The following is a 25,714-nucleotide window of genomic DNA, read 5'->3' as shown; positions in this document are numbered from 1 at the left end:
TTGTTGCCCACGCCTAGAGTGAGTGCCATGGCGTCAGCCTAGCTCACAGCAACCTCAAACTCCTGGGCTCAAGTGATCCTGCTGCCTCAGCCTCCCGAGTAGCTGGGACTACAGGCATGTGCCACCATGCCCGGCTAATTTTTTTCTATATATTAGTTGGCCAATTAATTTATTTCTCTTTATTTTTTCTCTTTCTCTTTAATTCTCTTTCTTTCTCTTGCTCAGGCTGGTTTCGAACTCCTGATCTTGAGCAGTCTGCCTGCCTTGGCCTCCTAGAGTGCTAGGGTTACAGGCGTGAGCCACCGTGCCCGGCCTCTTCCAATTCATTCTAATACCCCTTCCTCAACCCCTTGTATTAATAGTTATCCACGTTCATTGTTTCTGGTTTATCTGTCTTTTAATTCTTGCAAAGATAAGAGGACATAGTTTTTAAATATTCTCTCATTTCTTATAGGAAAGATAGCATACTATAATAGCATACTATATATGCTCTTTTGCGCTTTTTTTTTGTGTCAGCTGTTGTTTATTGACATACAGGTAGGCTCTATGCTGGGGTCCTCAAACTTTTTATAAACAGGAGGCCAGTTCACTGTGACTCAGACCGTTGGAGAGTGCCCAGGACCAGTTGGCTGCTAAGCAGGACAGGCTGTGGCGGCAGAAACACCCGGAGGGCTGGATAAATGTGCTAAGTAGCTCCTATGTGGCCCGGGGGCCATAGTTTGAGGATGCCTGCTCTATAGCAACAGGCCTGGAGGCAGTAGCAGGGAAAATGGAAGGTGAGGGTGGAGTGTTTGTCTGCATTTTGCGCTTTTTTCCCCCCACTTAACACTGTCTCCTGGAAATACTATATTAGTTTATAGAAATTATTCCTGTTCTTTTTTTATAGTTGCATAGTACTCCATTGTGTGGATGTACCATTAGTTTCTTTAAACATTTGCTAATGCTTAGACATCTAAATATTTTGTAATTACAAATAGTATTTCAATGCATAACCCTAGAGATGTGTATTTTTGTATTTTTGGAGGTGTATATTCAGGGTAAATTTCTAGAAGCGAGATTGCTAGGTCAAAAGATAAAAGTGTGCATAGTTTTGTGTAGATGCTGCTAAATCCCTTCTATAGGAGTTGTACCATTTTACATTCCTACCAGCAATATATATGAGTGCCTAGTTCTCCACAGCCCAAGTAAGAAAGTTTATTATCAAGCTTTGTAATTTTTGCCTATCTGAATGGTGAGAAATTATATCTCAGTATAGTTTTAACTTTTATTTCTCTTTTTATGGGTGAAGCTAAACATTTTTTCATATCTAAGGCCTTTTAAAAATAGAAACATGTTCTGTTACCCAGGCTGGAGTGCAGTGGCACAATCATAGCTCATTCACTGTGACCTTGAACTCCTGGGCTCAAGCTATTCTGCCACCTTAGCCTTCTGAGTATCTAGGACTGCAGATGTGCACTACCATACTGGCTAATTTTTTTTTTTTAAGAGATAGGGCTCTTGCTATGTTACACAGGCTGGTCTTGAATTCCTGGGCTCAAGTGGTCCTCCCACTTCAGCCTCCCAAAGTGCTGGGTTTTCAGGTGTGAGCTGCCATGCCTGGCCCTCATTTTTATGTCTCTCTTTTTTCCCCCAAATTATCTCTTTGTGTCTTTTGCAGTAGGATCTTTGGTCTTTTTTTCTCCTTCTCAATTTTTAAAAGTTCTTTGTATAGTAAGAATTTCAGCCCTTTATCTCTGATATGTTTACAAATATTTTCTTTCAGTTTACTTGATTTTTTGCTTTGTTTATGGTGTTTTTGCCAAAATAATTTTTTTAAATGTAGTCAAATTTATTAACCGTTTGTGGCCTCTGGATTTCGAATGATTGTAAAAAAGCCTTTCTCCACTCCTAGATTATAGAAAAATTCTGAAATACCTTTTTGAAGGACAGTTGAGTTCTAGGTATCAAAAAGCTCAGCAACTCCCTGTACACAGAACAATTCTAGTTTTAGGAAAATAATATTTCCTGCGAAATAGACGTGAAATGTTGTGCATACGAAGATCTTAGTGTTCTTTGTAATAGTGAAAAAATGGAAACAACATACTGCCCACCAGTAAAGAACTGGTTAGATTAGTTGTTTTCAACCTTACAAGACCCAGTGAATTCTTTTTATAATACATATATTTTTTATTTATTTTTTAAAAATGGAGTCTTGCTCTGTCGCCCAGGCTGGAGTACTTTGGTGCTGTCATACCTCACTGCAGCCTCCAACTCCTGGGCTAAAGCCATCCTCCCACTGCAGCCTCCCAAGTATAGTAGCTAGGACTACAGGCATGAGCCACCATGCCTGGCAATCTTTTTATAATATTTTAAAATCCCTTTTTAATATTTGGAAATGAAATACATAGATAATATACATGATTTGAAAAAATAAAGATAATAATGCCCTAACTATAATAAAAGAGATAAATAAAAGAAAATTAATTTTTAATGAAGTGATACAATTCAAAAATAAAATGTGTATTTCAATATGCTTAGACATGATTATAATAGAAGACACAATGACTTCAGCAGCCAAATGCTTCTACCCATATGTCAAATCACTGTGCATCTTACAACTGTAAATGCAGAATGATTCAGTTGTATTGGTGACTAAGAAATACCACAAGCTTGAGTAACTCCTGGTAAAGTTCTGCATAAAATAAAATATAATCTGTCCTCTGGGATTACATGTAATTGCCTTACTGGAAATTTCAGTGTATATTAAAACTGTCAAAAATATTTTGCTCTCCATATAGTACGTAATTAGGTTCTAGGTCATGTAATTAGGAGGTTTTTCATCTACCTGAATGTCTAATGGGACATTTGAAAGTTGTGCAAGACACTAGTCAATTTCTTGTTGTTCAGGAATGTCTTCAGCATTGCAGGATATCTAGAATCCCTGGTCCTTGCCTGCAAAATGCCAGTAGTGCTTCTTAGTCATTGTGGCAACAAAAAAGCACCTCCTGAGATTTCTAACATGTCTCCCTAAGAGAGTAGTCGAGAACCATTAGGTTAGATAAATGATGCAATGGAATATTATTCATCCATTAAAAAAGAACAAGATCTGTGTGTACTGTCATGCATAGATGTCCATAATACATTGTCAAATAAAAAAAAATAAGGTACAAAACATCATGTATAGCTTCTCACTTTTGTTAAATATTTACACATAAACATAGAAGGCCAAAAAATATTTTTCAAAATGTTAATAGTGAAAGACATTCTTTATACTTTTATTGTCTGAAATTTTAAGAACTGTAAGTTGAATTACTTTTTTTTCTTTTTTTGAGACAGAGTCTCACTTTGTTGCCCAGGCTAGAGTGAGTGCTGTGGCATCAGCCTAGCTCACAGCAACCTCAAATTCCTGAGTTTAAGTGATCCTTCTGCCTCAGCCTCCTGAGTAGCTGGGACTACAGGCATGTGCCACCATACCTGGCTAGTTTTTTCTTCATATATTATTTGGCCAATTAATTTATTTCTATTTATAGTAGAGACGGGGTCTCGCTCTTGCTCAGGCTGGTTTCGAACTCCTGATCTAGAGCAATCCGCCCGCCTCAGCCTCCCAGAGTGCTAGGATTACAGGCATGAGCCACCGTGCCTGGCCAGTTGAATTACTTTTTTGCAAAATAATTGCATCTTGACATAAGGGTTTAAAACCTCTAGTCTGTAGCTGATGCTTTTTTGTTTGAGGAAAGTTTGAGGAAGGAGAAGCAAGCTTATATCATTAACGGGAAATGAGGAAGAGGATAATTTGGTAAAAATGGTAATTGGTAATGGTAATTTGGTAATTTGGCATCTAGTACTTACTATGAAACAATTTTTGTTCTTCCATGTTAAAAGTTAAAATGGGAGAAATGAAGTAGCTGCTGTTTCCTATATTTAATATGAAGCTACTACCAAGAGTACGTTTCTTTTTTGTTATTTTCCTCCATGTCTTTATTTAAAAACAACTGAATAATAATCACCATTTGGAGGAGAGAAAAGTGCCTAGAAGTGTATTTCTTGGACTTCAGAGAGGAAAATGCTATAAAAGAATGTGAGAAGCTGGATGCGGTGGCTCATGCCTGTAATCCTAGCACTCTGGGAGGCTGAGGCGGGTGGATCACTCAACGTTAGGAGTTTGAAACCAGCCTGAGCAAGAGTGAGACCCTGTCTTTACTAAAAATAGAAAGAAATTAATTGGCCAACTAAAAATGTATAGAAAAATTAGCCAGGCATGGTGGCACATGCCTGTAGTCCCAGCTACTCGGTAGGCTGAGGCAGAAGGATTGCTTGAGCCCAGGAGTTTGAGGTTGCTGTGAGCTAGGCTGACACCATGGCACTCTAGCCTGGACAACAGAGTGAGACTCTGTCTCAAAAAAAAAAAAAAAAGTGTGAGAAATCCTGCCCTGGGCTGAAAAATTGGATCTGTTCATCTACCTTAAAAGACTTTCTTTACTTAGACTCTTGTGGTTGATTATAGGGAACAGTTTTGCTAGGTTGCCCTGACTCCAGAGAGGCAGAGTTTTAGGCATCTGGGACACATATATCTGCATTTTTATGACTTTAGGGAGTTTTGATAATTCTCCTTGCCTGAATATTTTGGAGAGATACTATTGTCTTTGTAACTGGAGAAAGGTCTGCTTATGTTCTGTGTTTATCATGGGAGAAAGGGAAGAAGATTTCCCGGGTCTAAATCCCAACTCAAATATCAAGTATATCCCAAGGCATATATTTGAAGGAGTTTTTTTTCCCAACTTACGAAAATTTCAAACTTATAGGAAAATTGAAAGAACAGTACAGTGATTATTTGTATGCTTACTACCTACTTTCAGCAATTGTTGACATTTTGTCAGATTTGCTCTCTATATATGTGTTGTGTAGGTATGTGTCCATTTTATCTTCCTGGAAAAATAAGTTTCCAGTATTACGAAACTTCTAGTTCAAAAACGTGTGTTTGTAAATTTCTCTGGGAGAGCAGTACCTACTTAAATGCTATTTAAAGTAGCGAGTACACTGTAGGAAGAAACAATGCTGCCCTGAAGTGTTAATAAAAAAGCATAATTTTTGCTTTTCCTTATTTGGGACGAGCTCATCTCATTCCCATGAACTTTTCAAGTCAGCTCAATACCTGCATAGTCATTTGCAGATTTTTACCTTTTTGCATGTTTGTGCCAAGATAATCATAAGGTTATTTTGAAGCTGGTGTATTTGTTTTCTCTTTGTTCTAGGTGATCCTTCTGATAAGCCACCTTGCCGAGGCTGCTCCTCCTACCTCATGGAGCCTTACATCAAGTGTGCTGAATGTGGGCCACCTCCTTTTTTCCTCTGCTTGCAGGTAACTTAATAATGCTCGCCTGTCCTAGTCTAGTTTTATGATATATCATTCAGAGACTACTATAGATTGCTCGGGAGAACCACATCTTATTAAATCAATTCCTTCTAGTCAATCTTCCCTTACACATTCTACCTGTGAAAAGTTGGGGAACAGAGCAGATGGGTGATATAGACTGTTGATTATTCCACAACTGTGTATCAGCCTAATGCTTAACACTGTTTTTGTAAGTAAATTTAAAGTATTGGGATATAGGAAACAGAAGTGGAAGACTATTCCTTTTGATGACTGTTGTCTTGCTGAAGAGTGAGGTCCAGGTGACAAAGGAACAAACTATTTTGTGGGTAATAATGGCAGTAGTAATGCTAATTATAAGTGCTTACTCTGTGCCAGGAACTATTTTGAGTACTTTACATGAATTAACCCTTAAATCATCACTATAATTCTATGAAGTAAGTATGATTAGTCATTTTATAGATCCATTTTATAGGTGAAGAAACTCAGGCCAAGAGAGGTTAAGTAACTTGCTCAAGGTCACCCAGCAAATGCTCTATTTTATCAGATCCAAGACAATATTGATTATAAGGATCCCAATTTCATAAGTGTTAAAATGTAAAAATGGCTAATGAAATTTGTGATATACGTTTTTTAGGGGGGGACAGAGTCTTACTCTGTTGCCCAGGCTAAAGTGCCATGGCATCAATCTAGCTCATAGCAACCTCAAACTCCTGGGCTCAAGTGATCCTCCTGCTTCAGCATTTCAAGTGGCTGGGACTACAGGCACATGCCACAATGCCCAGCTAATTTTTTCTGTCTTTAGTAGAGATGGGATCTTGCTCTTGCTCAGGCTGGTCTTGAACTCCTGAGCTCAGGCAGTCCTACCACCACGGCATCCCAGAGTGCCAGGATTATAGGCATGAGCCACTGTCCCTGGCCATATACTTTCCATTAGAAGATGAATCCTGTTTTTAGAGTTTTAAAATATGAAAAAATATGTCTTAGAATTGCTGAAATATGGTAAGTATGGAACCAGGATTCACATTTAGGCAATCTGATTCCAGGGCTTGTGCTCTTATCCAAGAAGGAGTTGTCCTAGGCAAGTCTTTTTCTCCAGACTTTTTTCTGTGAGGACCACTGAAAAGCTGTGATGATGAAAATACCATTCTTTGCAGTTGTAGATAAGATTAAATGAATTCTTCGTAAAAACTTTTCACTAGGCCAGGTGCAGTGGCTCAGTACTTAGCTTTAGGCTGGTAGTTCAAAACCAGCTTGAGCAAGAGCAAAACTCTAGCTCTACAAAAATTAGAAAAATTAGCCAGATGTGATGGCACATGCCAGCTACTTAGGAGGCTGAGGCAGGGGGATCGCTTGAGCCCAGGAGTATGAGGTTGCAGTTGAGTTATGATGATACCACTGCATTTTAGCCTTGCCAACAGAGCAAGATCCTGTCTCAAAAGAAAAAAAACTTGTCACAGGGGTACTCACAAATTATCTTCTATCCTTTGTAAAACATTTTTTAAAAGTAGCTTTTTGTAACTTAGTTTTTTTTCTTTGCAGTGTTTCACTCGAGGATTTGAGTACAAGAAACATCAAAGTGATCATACTTATGAAATAATGGTAATGAAGTTATTGGGAATTTATGTTCATTTTATGTTCAAAACTAATGGGAATTAATTTTTCTTCATCTCCAAGTATCTTTCTCTTTTCTCTTTTCTTCTGAATTTGGTAGTCATTATCCACTAAGTTTTTAGGGTTTTGTGGACCTGCTAAGATATTTAAGTACAAAAATAGTTTTATGTACTCAGATTTTGTTTCAAATTTAGAAGATATTTAAGGGAAGTACTATGTGAGATATTGAAATGAGGAGAAGAGGTATGCTGCTTTTTAGGCTTCTTGATATACATGTAGCCAATGTGTTGTCCCTGTGTGCTAGTAGAATTTATTTATTTATTTTTTTTTTGAGACAGAGTCTCGCTTTGTTGCCCAGGCTAGAGTGAGTGCCGTGGCGTCAGCCTAGCTCACAGCAACCTCAAACTCCTGGGCTCGAGTGATCCTTCTGCCTCAGCCTCCCGAGTAGCTGGGACTACAGGCATGTGCCACCATGCCCGGCTAATTTTTTTTTTATATATATATCAGTTGGCCAATTAATTTCTTTCTATTTATAGTAGAGACGGGGTCTTGCTCTTGCTCAGGCTGGTTTTGAACTCCTGACCTTGAGCAATCCACCCGCCTCGGCCTCCCAAGAGCTAGGATTACAGGCGTGAGCCACAGCGCCCGGCCTGCTAGTAGAATTTTTATGTGATTCATGTGGGCAGTGGTGAAGTTTATGTCTGGCACTCCGTTCCTCTGCCTTGGGAAAATTACTCTCTGAGAATTAAGTTATAAAATGAACACAGGGAATGAGTTAATACACAAAATCACTGAAGAGGCAGACTTTTTAAACAAGAACAAGACTTGGCTATAATTTGATTGAGTGTATTACCACCTCCAAAGAAGAGATAGAGTGTTGGTAGTATCCTTCCAAACCCTAGGTGGTTTAATGAGCCAAAGTGAATATCTAGTCTGCTTGATAGGTATGTATACTTTAAGATAGGTTTGTTGGTTATCAAAGCATATTAAACATATAACTGAATCTCCTAGTTTACCAAGCAGTTTTCTGACATTTGGCCTCTATGTAGTTTTTCTTACAGGAAAAAATGCTGGCTGTCTTGATAGTAATAATTTCACATTATAGATTAATCTGTATTAGTTTTCTATTACTTCTGTAACAAATTATCAAAAATTAAGTGGCTTAAGATAACACAAATTTATCTTACAATTCCTTAGGTCAGAAGACCATTAGGTTCAGCTCATTTGTTCCAGGTTCCATAGGCTGAAATCAAGGTGTTAGCTAGCCTGGGCTCCTATCTGGAGACCCTCGGGGAGAGTCCACTTGGCTTGTTCAGGATGTTGGCAGAATTCACTGCCTTGAGGATGTAGAAATGATGACACTGTTTTCCTTACTGACTGATGGCCAGGACTTGTTCTCAGCTTCTAGAGTCTGCCCGCATTCCCCTGGCTCTTGTCCTCCTTCCTTCAGCCTCAAAGCCAGTAGCATAGAAAGTCCTTGAGGGTCATTGATGAAATGCTGGGAATCTTTCTAACGTTTACTGTGCTGAATCTCTGGGTTACTTTTTTGCCTTCCTCTTCTACTTTTAAGGGCTGTCATATGATTACATTGGATCCATGTGGATAATCTAGGGTAATCAGCAGATTAGTAACCTTAATTCCATTTGTAATGTCCCTTCATAGTAGTACCTAGTTAGTGTTTGAATAATCGGGGGATGAGAATCTTAGGAGGAGGAGAAGAATAGCTTTTGAGTTCTGCCTACTATATAGCACTGTAGTGTATTTACTTTAATCTCTTAAAAGTTTAGAAAGGGTGAAGCAGCTTCTCTGAGCCTGATCATCCGTGGGATCCTGTTAAAAGGAGTTTCTGGGCTTGTAGTACACAGAGTCAGATTCTAGACCACAATGAATTAAAGAAGAGTTACTTAGTAAGAGTTCTTGGGAGCTAACTGGCTAGCCATCCTTTACCCATCTGTAAGCACTTTTGGTATTTTAAAGAATGTCTTCACTAATTATAAGGCCTGGAATAAAAATGTTTTTCCCGTTTATTTATTGCAGAATGAATGAAGGGTTAGGAGAGTGTGGTCAAAGTAGCTGTGGACTTGAGTTCATTTCATCAAGGTCATCAGATCTTCAGAAAGCTGATTTATTCTTTCCAAATTCATACAAGAATGTTTAGAGCCAGAATACAAATTTATTCATTTACATTGTGAAATAATTCCTTAAGGGATAATTCAGTATACCTTGGGTAGTTTGATTGTCATGCTTATTCACTGTATGAAAGCTGACCATGAGTATTCTGTAGCTATTTTGGGCATAGTGTCTTCTACATAATGCTGAAAGAACTAAGTTTCACTCCAGATCCACTTAATTCTGATTACATCATCTTTTTCATTCAACACCCATACGAACACATTTCAAAGTTCTGTCCTTTACTTTGGGGAGCTTTTGGAGGTTACTAATACATTCTTCTTTTTTTTGGCCAAGTTTATCTATTCCCAGTGAATCTTTCCTTCTGTAGGAATGATGACCAAATTTTGGCTTTCCACACATGATGAAAACACTAAAAACTTGATTTTTGCATTTGAAGCCTTGGATTACTTTAAATGGGTTTTACTATTTTTGTCATCTCACAGTGTTGTATTTTTGGGATTTACTCATGATATGGTAGGTGGTGCATTAATCAAGATTTCTGAATTCTGTGCCTATTTTTGTCTTATAATTCTTAGAACTTTGAACAAGTCAAGGCAGCTCTTTCTGCTGCACCCTTTATATCAGTGATTTTTAAACTTTTAGTGCATGAGAATCCTTGGGAGCTTCTTATAATGTAGATTCTTATAAATGTAGATTTCTAGGGTCTGCCTGGCAATTCTGCCTAGAGATTCTAGTTCAGTAGGGCTGGAGGTTGTATACAGGAGTTCAGTAATATTGATTCAGTGTTAAGTAAAACTGCCTTATACCTTTTGTTTTCATGGTATAGAAAGCTTTTATTGTTTATCTCATAGTAAAGTTGGTAAGGGATAATTAATATTCTAATATACAGTTTTAGTAATAACATAGTCTCTTCAACTAACGTGTGAGTTATATTTACATGTCTCTATGGTACTTGCCAGATTATGAATTTCATATAGATGTAGACTCTGAAATTTCTCTCTTTGATCTCATACTATCTCATGTGCAAGGCATATTCCTAATACATGCTCAGATAAAAATGTGTTGAGTTTTGGTAGTGTAATTTTACAAATCATGATAGGTTTTTTTTTTGTCATTAACAAAAGATAAAACAATTTCCAAATTCCTGTGTAATCTAAAGGACTCCTGTGTCACTTTATTTTTTATTTCATTTTATTAAAAAAAGTTTTTTTAGATACAGGGTCTCTGTTGCCCAGCTAGAATACAGTGCTATGATTATAGCTCACTGTAGCCTTGAACTCCTGGGCTCAAGCAATCATCTTGCCTCTGACTCCCAAGTAGATGGGACTACAGGCAACTTTCTTTTTTTTTTTTGAGACAGAGTCTCACTTTGTTACCCAGGCTAGAGTGAGTGCGGTGGCGTCAGCCTAGCTCATAGCAACCTCAAACTCCTGGGCTCAACCAATCCTGCTGCCTCAGCTTCCCGAGCAGCTGGGACTACAGACATGCGCCACCATGCCCGGCTAGTTTTTTTTCTATGTATATTAGTTGGCCAATTCATTTCTTTCTATTTTATAGTAGAGACGGGTTCTCGCTCTTGCTCAGGCTGGTTTCGAACTCCTGACCTCGAGCAGTCCGCCTCCCTCGGCCTCCCAGAGTGCTAGGATTATAGGGATGAGCCACTGCCCCCCGGCCTACAGACAACTACAGGCAACTTTCTTTTTTAACTTTTTTTTTTTTTTTTTTTGAGACAGAGTCTCGCTTTGTTGCCCAGGCTAGAGTGAGTGCCATGGCGTCAGCCTAGCTCATAGCAACCTCAAACTCCTGGGCTCAAGCAATCCTCCTGCCTCAGCCTCCCAAGTAGTTGGGACTACAGGCATGCACCACCATGCCTGGCTAATTTTTTCTATATATATATTAGTTGGCCAATTAATTTCTTTCTATTTATAGTAGAGACGGGGGTCTCGCTCTTGCTCAGGCTGGTTTCGAACTCCTGACCTTGAGCAATCCGCCCGCCTCGGCCTCCCAGAGTGCTAGGATTACAGGCGTGAGCCACCGCGCCTGGCCTCTTTTTTAACTTTTTATTATAGAGAATTTCAGATTTACACTAGAGAGAATGGTGTTTGGTTATCTATTGCTATGTAATAGCTACCTCAAAACTTAATTGCTTAAAATAAAACAACTATTTTATCATCTCACACAGTTTTTGGGTCTGGAATTCAGATCAGGAACAGTGAAGATAGCTCTTGGCTCCACATGATATGCTGAAACTGGAAGTGCAAGAAGCTTTTTTCTCACATCTGGCACCTCATTAGGGTGGCTTGAATTGATTGGGAGCTAGCTGAACATCTTATCTGCCTGAGACCTTTGTACTTCTCCACATAGTCTTAGGACCACTCCCTCTCCATGTGGCCTCTTTTCATGGTTTTTCCAGCAAGGAAGCTAGATTTTTTTACTTGGTGGCTTGGGAGTGCAAAAGTGGAAGCTGCCAAGCCTTTGTAAGCAAGTCACAGTTCCAGCCCCAGTTCCAGCCCATATTAAATGAGAAGGGACCACACAAGGATATGAAGTCTAGAAGTTCATTGTAATCAACTACCACACATAGTAAAATAAATTTCCATATACCCATCACTAGCTCTTAAAATTATCAACTCATGGCCAATCTTGTTCTGTCTAAACCTTCATCCCTCCAGATTATTTTGAAGTAAATCCCCCAAACAGTATATCATTTCATCTTTAAATGTTTTATTAGGTCTCTAAGTTAGGCTAGTAACTTTTCACATTTCCCCAATCATCTCATAAAGGCTTAATTTTTAAAACCCAATCCCCTTTTCTACCCCTGAAACAATCACTTTTGTTATTTTTATCAATGTAAATTGGTTTTGCGTATTCTAGAACTGCATACAAATGGGATCATACTGTATGTATTCTTTTGCTTTGGATTTCTTTCACTCTGTTTTTGAGATTTATTTATGTTGTGTTTATTAATTGTATGTTTGCTGCTAATCATTCCTTTTAGTTGCGGAGTAATAGTCTACTGCGTGATTATAACAGAGTTTGTTCATCCATGCTCCTAGATTTTGTTTTTGTTTTTTTTTATTTGAGATGGGGTCCTGTTGTGTTGCCCAGGCTGGTCTTGAACTCTTGACCTCAAGCAAGCCTCTCACTTTGGCTTCCTAAGGTGCTGGGATTACAGGCATGAGCCATTGTGCCCAGCCTCAACATTCTTGAATAAGGCTATCTATGTATATATATTTTCATTCTTCTTGGATTAATACCTGGGGTACCCAGGAGTGGAATTGTTGGGTGCTGGGTCACAGAGTAAATGATTGTTTAACTTTTAAAGAAATGATTGAAAGTGATTTCCAAAGTGGTTGTATCATTTACACCTCTATGAACAATGTGTGAGAGTTCCGATTGCTTCTTTTGCTCTCCGACATCTGGCATTGTCAGTCTCACTCATTTTAGCTATTTTAGTGGGTGTGGCATGTTTTTGTTTTTGTTTTTTACTTTTTGCAGTTTGTTTTAATTGAGTTTCAAATAAGGTTCCTACATTCCAATTTTCCAATTAGTTGCCTCTTATGTATGTTCTATATGGATTTTCTCTCTCTCGTTTCTTTCTTCTTTTTTTTTGTCTTTTTATTTTTGCTGACTTGTTTAAAAAATTGTTTAAATTTTGGAATAATTTTTAAATTTACAGAGAAGTTACAAATATAGGACAGTTCCCATATAACCTTCATTCTGCTTCCCCAAATGTTAACATCTTACATTATAATACATATTTGTCAAAACTAAGAAATGAACATTGCTACAATACTAGTAACTAAACTATAGATTTTATTCAGACTTCTCCAGTTTTTCTACTAATGTCCTATTCTCTTCCAGGCTTCAGTTTGGGATCCTACATTGCATTTAATCATCATGTTTCCTTAGTTTCCTCCAATCTGTGACAGTTTCTCAGGTTTCCTTTTTAATTCATGGCCTTGACAAGTCAAAAGTATTTTATAGAATGTCCCTTAGTTTTGTCTTCATATATTTGTTATTTCATCATTATTAAATTTGGCTTATGGGTGTTTAGGTGGATGACCACAAGGATGAAGTGTCTTCTCATTGTATCATATCGGGGGTATATGACATCAGCATGATTTAACACTGGTGATGTTATTAATAAAAGATGAACAGCTAGCTGGACACGGTGGCTCACGCCTGTAATCCTAGCACTCTGGGAGGCCGAGGCAGGAGGATTGCTTGAGCTCAGCAGTTCGAGACCAGCCTGAGCAAGAGCAAGAGCAAGACCAAGATCCTATCTCTACTAAAAATAGAAAAATTAGCTGGGTTTTGTGGTGGGTGCCTATAGTCCCAGCTACTTGGGAGGCTGAGGCAGGAGGATCCTTTGAGCCCAGGAATTTGAGGTTGCAGTGAGCTATGATGACGCCACTGTACTCTACACAGTGACAGAACAATACTCTGTCTCAAAAAAAAAGGTGAACAGCTAGATATAAGATAGACATAAGGCAAGGTATGTGGGATGGGGCACAGAGCTTACTTCTGTGGGTACACCACCCTCTAGGCAACTCCACGTGTTCAGCTGTCCAGAAGCTCCTCTCTCGTTTCTTATAATTTGTTTTATTTTTAAAAACTGAGTTATTTGTCTTATAGATGTTACCGTAGTCTGCCTTTTTCTGATTAATGTGTTCCTCTGTCTCTTGTGTTTCCTGCCACTTGGTAGTTACATGTAATGACTCCTTGAAATCTGTTTATGATCATAATTCATCAGGGATTGCAAAATAGTGATCATTTAATTCTAATACACCTTTGGCCAGGCACAGTTGCTCACATCTGTAATCCTAGCATTCTGGGAGGCCAAGGCAGGAGGATTGCTTGAGCTTAGGAGTTCAAGAACAGCTTGAGCAAGAGTGAGACCCTGTTCTTACCTAAAAGAGAAAAATTAGCCAGGCATCTTGGTACACGCCTGTAGTCCCAGCTACTTGGGAAGCTGAGACAGGAGGATTGCTTGAGCCCAGGAATTTGGGGTTGCATTGAGCTATGATGACACCCCTGCATTCTACCCAGGGCAACAAAGCAAGACTCTGTCAATCAATCAATCAATAAAAAATAAGTAAAATTCCAATACTCCTTTTAATTTATGAGTTAGAATAATTCTATAGAAAGAAACTTCTCATCATTTGTGTGATCACCCTGAGTAAAGTTTGTATGGGAAAGGTAGGATAAATGCTGATTATTTCCCTTTAGTTACTAGTTTTGCAAATGTGACTTGATTATCTAGCATCCTCCAAATATTTACAAATTTTTATGTCTTTCAATTGTTTGCAGTTAAAATCCTTATTTATGCTCAAAATATTCCATTTTTGGTTAGTAGGAGCCTCTGCAAGTTGGCTTCTGTATTACCTTTTGACATGACCTTTATAGTCTGTCTTTGAGAACTTCTTTGCTTTCAAGTATAACAACAAAATGTTCCAGTCTTGTCTTGTTCATTTCCTGACCCAGACCTGGATCGAGCCTTTTCTTTAAGGAGCCCTTGTTCCTTTCAGTGGAAAGGAACTGCAAACTGGGCACTAGAAGCACTTACTGCTCCTGGCTTGGTGGTCATTTCCAGACCTTTTCAATGAATGGTATTACGAAATTATTTTTCTTTTAAGGAAAAATACATCAAAAGTTTATAGTAAAACTTTCAATTCAAATACAAGACTACAAGGTTTTTTACATAACTTCGTAGATCTTACATTTGTATCTTTTTCTCAGTCCCCAAATTCCACTTTCCATTGATGGCAACATAATTACTGATTTAATATACCCTATAACATGTATACTTATAGTAGTCTCAGAATAACTATTAATATATCAGCACTATAGAAAACAGTTTAAGTTTTTTTGGCAGTTTCTTTTTTTTTTTTTTTTTTGAGACAGAGTCTCGCTTTGTTGCTCAGGCTAGAGTGAGTGCCATGGCGTCAGCCTAGCTCACAGCAACCTCAAACTCCTGGGCTCAAGCAATCCTCCTGCCTCAGCCTCCCAAGTAGCTGGGACTACAGGCATGCGCCACCATGCCCAGCTAATTTTTTGTATATATTTTTAGTTGGCCAATTAATTTCTTTCTATTTATAGTAGAGACGGGGTCTCACTCTTGCTCAGGCTGGTTTCGAACTCCTGAACTCGAGCAATCCGCCCGCCTCGGCCTCCCAGAGAGCTAGGATTACAGGCGTGAGCCACAGCGCCCGGCAGTTTCTTTTGTTTTTAAGGTATATCTTACATATTTATGTAATCAAATTTTAGAGTTTTATTTTTTATTTTATTTTTGTTTTTGTTTGTTTATTTTTTAGAGACAGGATCTTGCTGTGTTCTCCAGCCTGGTTTTTTTTTGTTTTTGTTTTTGTTTTGAGCCAGTCTTACTCTATTGCCTTGGCTAGGGTGCTATGGCGTTAGCCTAGCTCACAGCAACCTCAAAGTCCTGGGCTCAAGCAGTCCTTCTGTCTTAGCCTCCTGAGTAGCTGGGACTACAGGCATGCACCACCATGCCTGGCTAATTTTTTCTATAAGTTTTTAGTTGGCCAATTAATTTCTTTCTATTTTTAGTAAAGACAGGGTCTCGCTCTTGCTCAGGCTGGTTTCGAACTCCTGACCTTGAGTGATCCTCCCACCTCAGCCTCCCAGAGTGCTAGGATTACAGGCATGAGTCACCGTGCCAGGTCTCCAGGCTGGTCTTGAACTCCTAGGCTCAAGCAGTCCTCTTGCCTCACCTCTTGAGTAGCTAGGACCTACAGGTGCATTCCACTATGCCTGGCAAAGTTACAGTGTTTTAAAATCACTTGAATAGTTCCTTTCTGTGCAGTTCACAAGTTTATTACATTTTGTATTTATTTCTTAAAATTCTAAAATTTTTTTTTTTTTTTTTTTTTTTTTTTTTTTTCAGAAGAATGCCAGGTGTGGAAAAATTCTAAAATTTAATAATTATGTATAATATTTATGTTTTCAAAGTTAAATCTACATACAATATTCAGAGAAGTCTAGCTGTATTTCTGTCCTCTCTACCCTATTGTCTTTCTCCTTCCCATAGGTAACCTTTCTTTTTATGTGTTGTTTTTTCTTCCATTTAAAAGAATATAAACACACACATATTTGTATTTCCTTTTAGCTAAGTGGGAGCATACTGTAATATGTATCTCTACCTTTGTGCTAAGTTTAAAAAGTATATATTTCTGCATGACTTGCATGGCATTTTATTGGAGACCTTTATAACTAATGGCAGAAATAAGAGTGGAGTAGGTGGACAGCTTATATGAACGTACTTTAGGTACTTCTCAATACCATGAGAATGACAAATGTTTAGCTATAAACTATTACTACAGTTGGGGTTCCTAGGTTCCATTTCTATCACTGTTCTTAAGCAAAACTTCTTTCTCTTTAGACCTCAGATTTTCCTGTTCTTGACCCCAGCTGGACTGCTCAAGAAGAAATGGCCCTTTTAGAAGCTGTGATGGACTGTGGGTTTGGAAATTGGTAAGAGCTTGGTGTTAAGAGTTGCACTGCTGAGGTGTGTTTAAAGAAGAAGCTACTTTTGAATGGTAAAGAAAGGGAGGAGCCTCAGAATGGGAAAACATATGGTGCTTTCCTGTTGACGCATGATTTAGAAACAAGTTCTCTTCCCCTCTGCAAGTTATATTCCAGTCCTGAAAGGCTTCACAAGGGCATGGATGTGTAGTGGTCCATGACTGAGCAGCTTGAAAAGACCACTTTGGATGTATTAACAATGGGAGGTTGGTTGTTCCTTTCTGAATAGTGGGGAAGTTTAGATTTATTAGTTATTGTACTCTTCTGATTTTATGAATTTTTCTTGGCTACAGATGCCCTAGTCATTTAAGTGAATCAGACTTCAGGAAAATGGTCATAGCTTACCTAAGATTCAAGTTTCACAGATTTCCTAATAGCATTCTCTGTTTTTAGCTTTCAAACACCTACCTTATTCCAAGCTTGGCGGAATTGAATAGCACTCATTGCTGTTGCCCACCACTTTCATTTTTTCCTTTTGGGAGCACTTTCACACTGATGATTTTATTTTGTAAACTAGACAATAGAGGAATTATTAAATGTATTTTGTTCATAAAGAATCTGAAACTTAGAGAGTTAAAATTATTTCTCATGATTACATGGCTTATTAATGAAGGACTCTTAATTGAATCCTCCCTGCCCTGACTTGCTAGTGTATATAATCTTTCCTGGTGTTCATCAGAATACACTGGTTGCCTCCATTATGTCCAGGGCCCTGAAGAACAAGACCTAGTTCAGCTTTGCTTGTATTCATTCATTCAGCATTTATTAAGCATCGTAAAACATTGTGTACAATGGAGAATATCAGAGAAGGTAGAAAAATGATCACTTGTGAGGAGCTTGCTTGTCATCTTTGGCCTAGTTTTTCATTCGTTGCTTGCCAGTCTAACTTTCTTTTTTTTGAGATTGAGTCTCGCTTTGTTGCCCAGGCTAGAGTGAGTGCCGTGGGGTCAGCCTAGCTCACAGCAACCTCAAACTCCTGGGCTCAAACAATCCTACTGCCTCAGACTCCCGAGTAGCTGGGACTACAGGCATGCACCACCATGCCTGGCTAATTTTTTCTATATATATTAGTTGGCCAAATTTCTTTCTCTTTATAGTAGAGACGGGGTAGCGTAGCCACGGTGCCCAGCAGGCAGTCTAACTTTCTAAAATAGTCTAATCCTCCCTGTCCTCTTTCCTTCTAAACAAAGACCACAAAAAAGACTATAGCTTCTCTATCCACCGTGGGTAAGACAATAAGTTTGGTGATGAGGTGCTGGAGTTAACAATTAAGAATACATCTTTCGGCTGGGCACGGTGGCTCACGCCTGTAATCCTAGCACTCTGGGAGGCCGAGGCAGGAGGATTGCTTGAGGTCAGGAGTTCGAAACCAGCCTGAGCAAGAACGAGACCCCGTCTCTACTATAAATAGAAAGAAATTAATTGGCCAAGTAATACATATATAGAAAAAATTAGCCAGGCATGGTGGCGCATGTCTGTAGTCCCAGCTACTTGGGAGGCTGAGGCAGGAGGATTGCTTCAGCCCAGAAGTTTGAGGTTGCTGTGAGCTAGGCTGACGCCACAGCACTCACTCTAGCCTGGGCAACAAAGTGAGACTCTGTCTCAAAAAAAAAAAAAAAAGAATGCATCTTTCCATCAATCAGTCCATTGCCACAGGAGTAAAAAACAAAAACAAAAAAAACCCCAAAAAACCCAAAAAATAATAATTAAAAAAAAAAGAATGCATCTGGCCCTCATGAAGCTTATAGTCCAGTAAGGGATTTAAAATATATATACAGATGCTTGAAGTACACAAAGCAGAGCACAGTGAGAAGTACAGAGCCTTAGGAGAAGGGTGACTGAAGTGCTTTGAGAGATTTCACTTCTGACTCTTCATCTCTCTGTCACCTTGGCTAGGATTTGGGGATCTTAAATGTAAATTCTGGCTTTGTCACTTACAAGCTTTGTGTGTTTTTTTTTGTTTGTTTGTTTGAGGCAGAGTCTTGCTGGCTTGCCCCAGCTAGAGTGCCATGGTGTCAGCTTAGCTTACAGCAACTTCAAACTCCTGGGCTCAAGTGATCCTTCTGCCTCAGCCTCCTGAGTAGCTGGGACTACAGGCATGCGCCACCGTGCCCGGCTAATTTTTTCTATATATTTTAGTTAGCCAATTAATTTCTTTCTATTTTTAGTAGAGACGGGGTCTCACTCTTGCTCAGGCTGGTTTCAAACTCCTGACCTTGAGCGATCCACCCGCCTGGGCCTCCCGGAGTGCTAGGATTACAGGTGTGAGCCACCAGGCCTCCCGGCCAAGCTTTGTTTTCTTGAGCAAGTCTGTTAATCCTTTGGGTGTCATTTTTTCTTCTTTGAAATTGAGATAGTAATAATACCCACTCCACAAGTATATTACTAGGATTAAGTTAAGTATGTTGTGAATGTTTCTAGCTCAGTGCCTGGCATATTGTAGGAGCGCTAGTAAAGAAATGTTTGTTTATGGGAAACGTTTTGTAAATTATAAAACATTATGCAAAAAAAAACTATGCTGATGTACATTTTGAATGTTGTGAAGTGGCTTCTTACATTTATAGCAATTCTTTCCCTAGGGCCTAGTTCACAGGGAAATTTACAGATTTTCTAGTCAACTTCCTTTCTTTTGGTGGAAAGGAAAGGACTTTTTAGTGATTGTTGCTATATCTTAGAATAACAGGATTTATAGCATCAAATTGCACCAATCTAGGTTTTATTAGTCTCATTGTTCCACTGATATTGTCATGATATCAGTTTTGGAGGTATCAGTACAGATGTTATATGGATGATTTAAAATATGGAAAGAACAAATGATGATTTTACTATTATGTATAAATGAAAGCCCTACTGCCTTATTTTTCCTATACTCCTCTAGGCAAGATGTAGCCAATCAAATGTGCACCAAGTCCAAGGAGGAGTGTGAGAAACACTATATGAAACATTTCATCAATAACCCTCTGTTTGCATCTACCCTGCTGAACCTGAAACAAGCAGAAGAGGCAAAAACTGCTGACACAGCCATTCCATTTCACTGTAAGTGCCTTCCCATTTGATTTAGCTCTTCCTTAGGCCTGTTTCAGTAGCAGATAAACAGTGATTTGAGGACTTGAACAGCTAACAAGCTTATGGAAGATAGGAGGAGTTAGCATGGCAGCTGTTGAGAGTCAGGGCCATAATGTGGCAAGGAAGGAACATATATCCCAGGGGTCACTTCTGGACATCAAAGTGCCTGAAGCCAGTGTGTAGTTCCACCCATTCTGAATCCCTTGAACGTATCAGTTAACTTTAATGCTTGCTTCTATAAAATGAGAGGTCAAAAAGGAACCAATCTTTCCATGCCATTGTGAATACAAGCCTTTTTGCTCTTCCTTTGAGGAGTTTATGATCATACATGTGAGTTGCTTAAGAGAATCTGATATTCGGCTCATTATTAATTGCCCTCTGTCAAGTGTAAGAAGCAGTTGTTATTTTTGTTCACTTGGTTGTGGCAGTGATTGGTGAACTTTTTAATCTTGTGTGCCTGTGGGACCAGTGAGTCTTAATAAAACATAACCAAAAACATGATGAATTATAAATAGCCATCTTTCCTGAATGACTCCCAGAGGGCAAATGATGAGATATGAATCTTTTCCCTTTCATTCTCCCTTTCCTCATACTCTCTAGAAATAGTTTTATAGCTGACTAACTCAGAGATGGATAATACTTCCTATTCGAATAGCACTTTGATGTTAGCACTTTGTTCTCAAATCTATTGAACAATTGTTCCCAATAACAACAAAGTGAGATAGGCAAAGCAGATACTTTCATTTTACACATAAGAAAACTGAGCATCTGGAAGGTTAAATAATCTGTGCAGGGCCATGGGATTATTATATATTAGAGCTGGGACTTAATTCTAGTTAACTTCCAAATCTAGTGTTTTTGTGTGTGTTTCTCCTTACCCTCTCAGTTGGATGAGTTTTATAAACTGAGATTGGTCTTAAGGGATCAGGGAGCTTAGGCTGACAAGGTAGATACTTAAGTTCTATAATATTAAAAGAGCCAACCATGGTATTCTTTCATTTTTTTATTTAATATTATCATTATTATTTTTTGACACAGGGTTTTATTCTGTTGCCTGGGCTAGAGAACAGTGGGATTATCATAGCTCACTGCAGCCTCAAACTTGTAGGCTCAAGCAATCCTTCTGGCTCAGCCTCCTAAGTAGCTGGGACTATAGGTATGCGCCACCACGCCCAGCTAGTTTTTCTATTTTTTGTAGATATGAGGTTTTATGTTGCTCAGGCTGGTTTCGAACGTTTGGGGTCATGCGATCCTCTCACCTTGGCTTTACAAAGTACTAGGATTATAGATGTGAGCCACTGCACCCAGCCTTCTTTCTTTTTAGGAAAATGAAAATCAGAGGAAATTTCCATGTATTTGCTTAGAGGATTCCCTAAGTTTCAGTTTCCCTTTTTAAGAAATCAGGCTGGGCCAGGCGCCATGGGTCATGCCTATAATCCTAGCACTCTGGGAGGCCGAGGTGGGAGGATTGCTCAATGTCAGGAGTTCAAGACCAGCCTGAGCAAGAGTGAGACCCCTGTCTCTACTAAAAATAGAAAGAAATTAGCTGGACAACTAAAAATATATAGAAAAAATTAGCTGGGCATGGTCACGCATGCCTGTAGTCAGTCCCAGCTACTCAGGAGGCTGAGGCAGGAGGATTGCTTGAGCCCAGGAGTTCTAGGTTGCTGTGAGCTAGGTTGACACCATGGCACTTTAGCCCAGGCAACAGAGTGAGACTCTGTCTCAAAAAAAAGAAAAAAGAAATCAGTCTGTTTCCATAATACTTTATTATCTTTTTCACTTTTCCCTTTATAAAAGCCTTTTTAATTGTACTTATTTTCTCAGACACTGTCTTTCTCCAAACAAAAATATTTCAGGTTATAAATAAAGACTATTTTAGTGGTTTTTTTATGCTAATATTTTATTAATTAACTTAGAAAAATTCTAAATTCTTCCAGCTACAGATGACCCTCCCCGACCTACCTTTGACTCCTTGCTTTCTCGGGACATGGCAGGGTACATGCCAGCTCGAGCAGATTTCATTGAGGTAGGAGAAACATGTTTTTAGCACAAGGTAGGAAAAACTTATTTTTGTTTCTAATGAGGCTTGTATCTCTTACCCATAGTTATCATGCCACTAAAAGGAGATTTTCAAAGTACTGTAATTGGTAGGGCCTTTAGGTAGCCACATTTTCTTGTATTTGAGTACCTTTTCTCATTTGTAAACATTTTCACATGTGGAACAGTAAAAGTTCTTTAAATCAAGAACCTATTTCTTAAGTTGCATCAGTGCTGGCTTCCACTTCCTTAGTAGGTATGAAATTTCTGCAGTCTGGTTCTCATTGCGCACCTAGAGGGTTTCAAGGTTGAACTATATCAGGAGTTGGCAGACTTTTTCTATTAAAGGCCAGATAGCAGATATTTTAGGTTTTATAGGCATAAATTTCCTGTTGTAACTAAACTTTGCTATTATGCAAAAGCAGCATGGATAATACATAAACAAATGAGTAAGCCTGTGTTCCAATAAAACTTTATGTACAAAAATAGGCAGTGGGGTGGAATAGTTTGCTGACTCCTGCACTGTATCCACAAGTATATGAAGAATGATAAATGTATATAAAAACTATATGTTCCTCATTCAGCCGTGAAATTAAAAGTCATGTGTAGTCACAAGTCTCTTGATTTATCATCTAATCTACAACTACAGTGATTCTGGAGATAATTTGAAAGTTTAACAAACTACAAGCAATTTTGGTAGCAACACCCAGGTCAGCATTTTGTTCATGACAGGTGATATTGTAGAGCTGCCCCATAGACTCTACACCTACGAATTATACTAATTGAATAGAATATGAATAAATCTACCCATTGAATTGCATAAGCAATATTGTTGGATAAATAGACCCCTCAAAAGGTAATAAAAAGTAGAGAAATTAATGTAGACAGTTTTCTTACCTAAATATCTAAAAGTCTAATCAAAGTTAGATTTTCTTAGGAATGAATAGACTGTTTTTAATTTTTAGAACAATACATTTAGCTTCATTCCTGAATTCATAACTTTTCTCATTTTTTGTTGTCACTACTGCCTGAAAGCCTCTCAGATTTTTCCTATGACTTTCTATTACTTGTGGCAGTATCCTGGCCTTTTACTCTATTGAGTAATTTTTAACAAGTATTTGCTTATGTTGTCTTCTATTTGCTTCTAAAGCATGGCTCCTATAAAGGCATTAATCAAAGATACTGGGTTTGGGGTGGGACTTTTCTCTCCCCGAATAGGAATTTGATAATTATGCAGAATGGGACTTGAGAGACATTGATTTTGTTGAAGATGACTCGGACATTTTACATGGTAACATTTTATTTTATTTATTGTTTATTGAGTGCAAACTATTTGATGACACTGTTTTGGGTGCTATATGAATAAAATATGTCCCCTGCCCTCATGGAATTCAAAATCTATTGGTTAAGTTGCTGAGCTTACCCTGTTGTTGGATTTTGACCACGTTGAGTATTATTTATGATGATGGCAGGAGTATCAGTCATATAATAATAGTTGGAAATATCCTATCTGTTGGACTGTGTGATCTTTTGACTGAGGTAAGCCTACACTAAGGTCATTGGTTAAATGGCCTTCACTTGCCTCCTTAGAGGGAAGGGTATCAGTAGGAAGCCTTGAGACTTTAGTAGCAACTGCTGATGCTAAATGTTCACTATAATTTGTTACCCCAGATTTCCCATAGCAGGGAAAAAGAATGGAAATCCTTCAAGGGTTTTTAGGACAAAATTGGGCATTTTTTTTTTTTTCTATTTTTCCTCTTTGGAAATGAGTGTTAAGCATTTCTTGTTTCTTAGAAATCTTCTATTTTCAGCACTTCTTAATTCTAATCTTTGATTAGCCCTCTAAGGATTTATGTCAACTCTTTTATTCTAAGTGGTGAATGCCATAGGGCTGTTAAAAGTAGATGGCTAGACTTTCATTGAGTCCCTTTTTTTCATTCTTTCCATTTTTGGTGGACTACATAAAATAATCCCCAATCTTTTCTTTAATTTTCAGTTCAGAAGTGAATATGATACAATAGATCAATAATCATTGGAGTGTATATTCTCTAAACAGCATCTTCATTATTTCTCTTAAATTTACATCCCAGGCAGGAAAGGCAAATAAAATACTTGTTGAATTATAAATCAAGTTTTCATATTGTTAGCTGGTACTCTGTCACTAGAAGGGGAACTTAATTCTCTCCATAGAGGAGCTGCCTGGGTATTTGTTACACAAGAAAGAGTCCTCATAAAAATTTTACCTTCGTGCAAGACTCTTCATTAGGGAAGAAAAAAAAAAGAAAAATTAAAAAAAGAAAATTTACCTTCAGAATTTTTCTTTACACATTTCTCGAGTGGGTTGTTTTTAGTTTTTTTAAGGTTTTTTTTTTTTTTTTCAAAATTTCATTCCTTCTCTCCCACACAGCTTTAAGGAAAGTCAGAGTGACGTAGATCAAACTAAAAGAGGAAAGCTTAAAAGAAACTACTTTAGCATTCACTAAATCCATTGTATTTGTTCAGTCTTGTGTGTCAATCTCTTTTCAACACCAGTGACTCACCTTGTCTTTTCTCACCTCTTGTGTTGTTCCCTTGTCAGTGGTATGCAGATTGCCATTCTGTATTTCTCCTCATACACACCAGCTTTAATTAAAATAGTATTGTTTTCCGGCTTATGTCTTTCTTACCAGAACAACAGACTACTACACGCAAAAAGAGCAGCTTCATAAATACCATCCTTTCAGATATTGTTCAAAAATACCAAACTTTTGAAAATCAAAATCTCTTATGTAAGTGATGGTTCAACTATGTAAGGGACTTGCTGAATCACTTCTCTAGGCCCTAATCCAAGGTCTTCATTCTTACATTGCAGCATATTTAAGAAACTGTAGTAATGGTTGGTATTTAATTTTACTCTTCATTTTTTGTAGAAGCAGGATTTGTAATCCCTTCTGGTACACTTGTGGTCTTTTCTGTAATTAGGTGGAGACAAAAAGGAATAATCAGAAAGAAGCAACTGACTGATTAGCAATTTTTAATTCAGTTAGCTTTTCAAATATATAACATATGTTAAGTATTTGTGCTCTCCCTATAGTTTCTACAACCTTGTAAATTATTGATATTCATTTGAACTAGAACTGAAGCATCAGTTATTAATCCTTATACATAGTAGCATTAACACAACATAAATAATAATTCTTTTCCCCCCTGCCCAGTAGTGAACTATAAGATGTTTAGATAAGTGCTTTTGAAAAGATACCATTTTAAAGAGGTTTGGCAGTACTGGAGATCAAAGGGATGACTTGCTGGTACCATGAGGAGATGCTTTGTTGTTCATGTCTGGGAGTTCTTACAATAGCTCTTCTGGCAGCATGATGCATGCTGCCCTCAAGCAGTCTCTTCCAGAACACTCAGTGAAGTGGACTAGGAGTCCAAGGAAATTCAGGCAGGAATGAGAAGGAGCTTTCTAAGCATACCTGGAACAGAGATTTTAGTGGGTATCAGGACACCAATTTGACCTCAGGCTTGGCTTCTGAGTCAGCCTGTGTGATCTTGGGCAAGTCCTTGGAATCTTGCTTGCTCTTCCCTTGTGTCCCCCGCCAGTAAAGAAGAGGTGACACGGATTATTCAGAGTGTAAATATTTCCAGTGAAAGATGGTACATAATGGAGATTGGTGTTATTATCATTCCATTATACCATTATGCTCTTAATATTACTGAGCATTAACAGCATTCCATTTATGTTCCCTCACTTATAACTACTGGAAGGAAGCAGACTATTTGGTTGGATTTTGTATTCAGAACCCATTTAGAATATCAGCTGATGTCTCCAAGTCCTTTTCCTCACCCAAAGACTTCTGCTTTGATACATGGAATTTGTCTAATAATACTGGTTTGCATGGTCCATTATGGAGGCCTGAGGTACAATGGAGGGATAATTAATTGCATTCCAACCATACCAGAAGGCCTTCAGAATGGGCCCCACTG

At 38.3% G+C, this 25,714-nt stretch overlaps 1 protein-coding gene across 2 annotated transcripts in view; it reads left to right on the top strand.

The window, feature by feature from the left end:
* The window catches only part of TADA2A (transcriptional adaptor 2A), a 52,071-nt gene that overhangs the window by 3,901 nt on the left and 22,456 nt on the right, over positions 1-25,714 (top strand). For both annotated transcript variants that reach the window (XM_020281293.2, XM_075994381.1), the window contains exons 3-8: positions 5,232-5,338; positions 6,893-6,952; positions 16,500-16,591; positions 19,521-19,678; positions 21,649-21,737; positions 22,967-23,039. In XM_020281293.2, coding sequence (XP_020136882.2) covers positions 5,232-5,338; positions 6,893-6,952; positions 16,500-16,591; positions 19,521-19,678; positions 21,649-21,737; positions 22,967-23,039 — 579 coding nt within the window. The remainder of the gene's footprint in view (positions 1-5,231; positions 5,339-6,892; positions 6,953-16,499; positions 16,592-19,520; positions 19,679-21,648; positions 21,738-22,966; positions 23,040-25,714) is intronic.

This window comes from Microcebus murinus, chromosome 18, assembly GCF_040939455.1.
Source record: "Microcebus murinus isolate Inina chromosome 18, M.murinus_Inina_mat1.0, whole genome shotgun sequence".
Taxonomy (NCBI): Eukaryota; Metazoa; Chordata; class Mammalia; order Primates; family Cheirogaleidae; genus Microcebus; species Microcebus murinus.
Note: the sequence above shows the minus strand (reverse complement) of the source record. Positions and strands in the feature narration are given on the sequence as shown.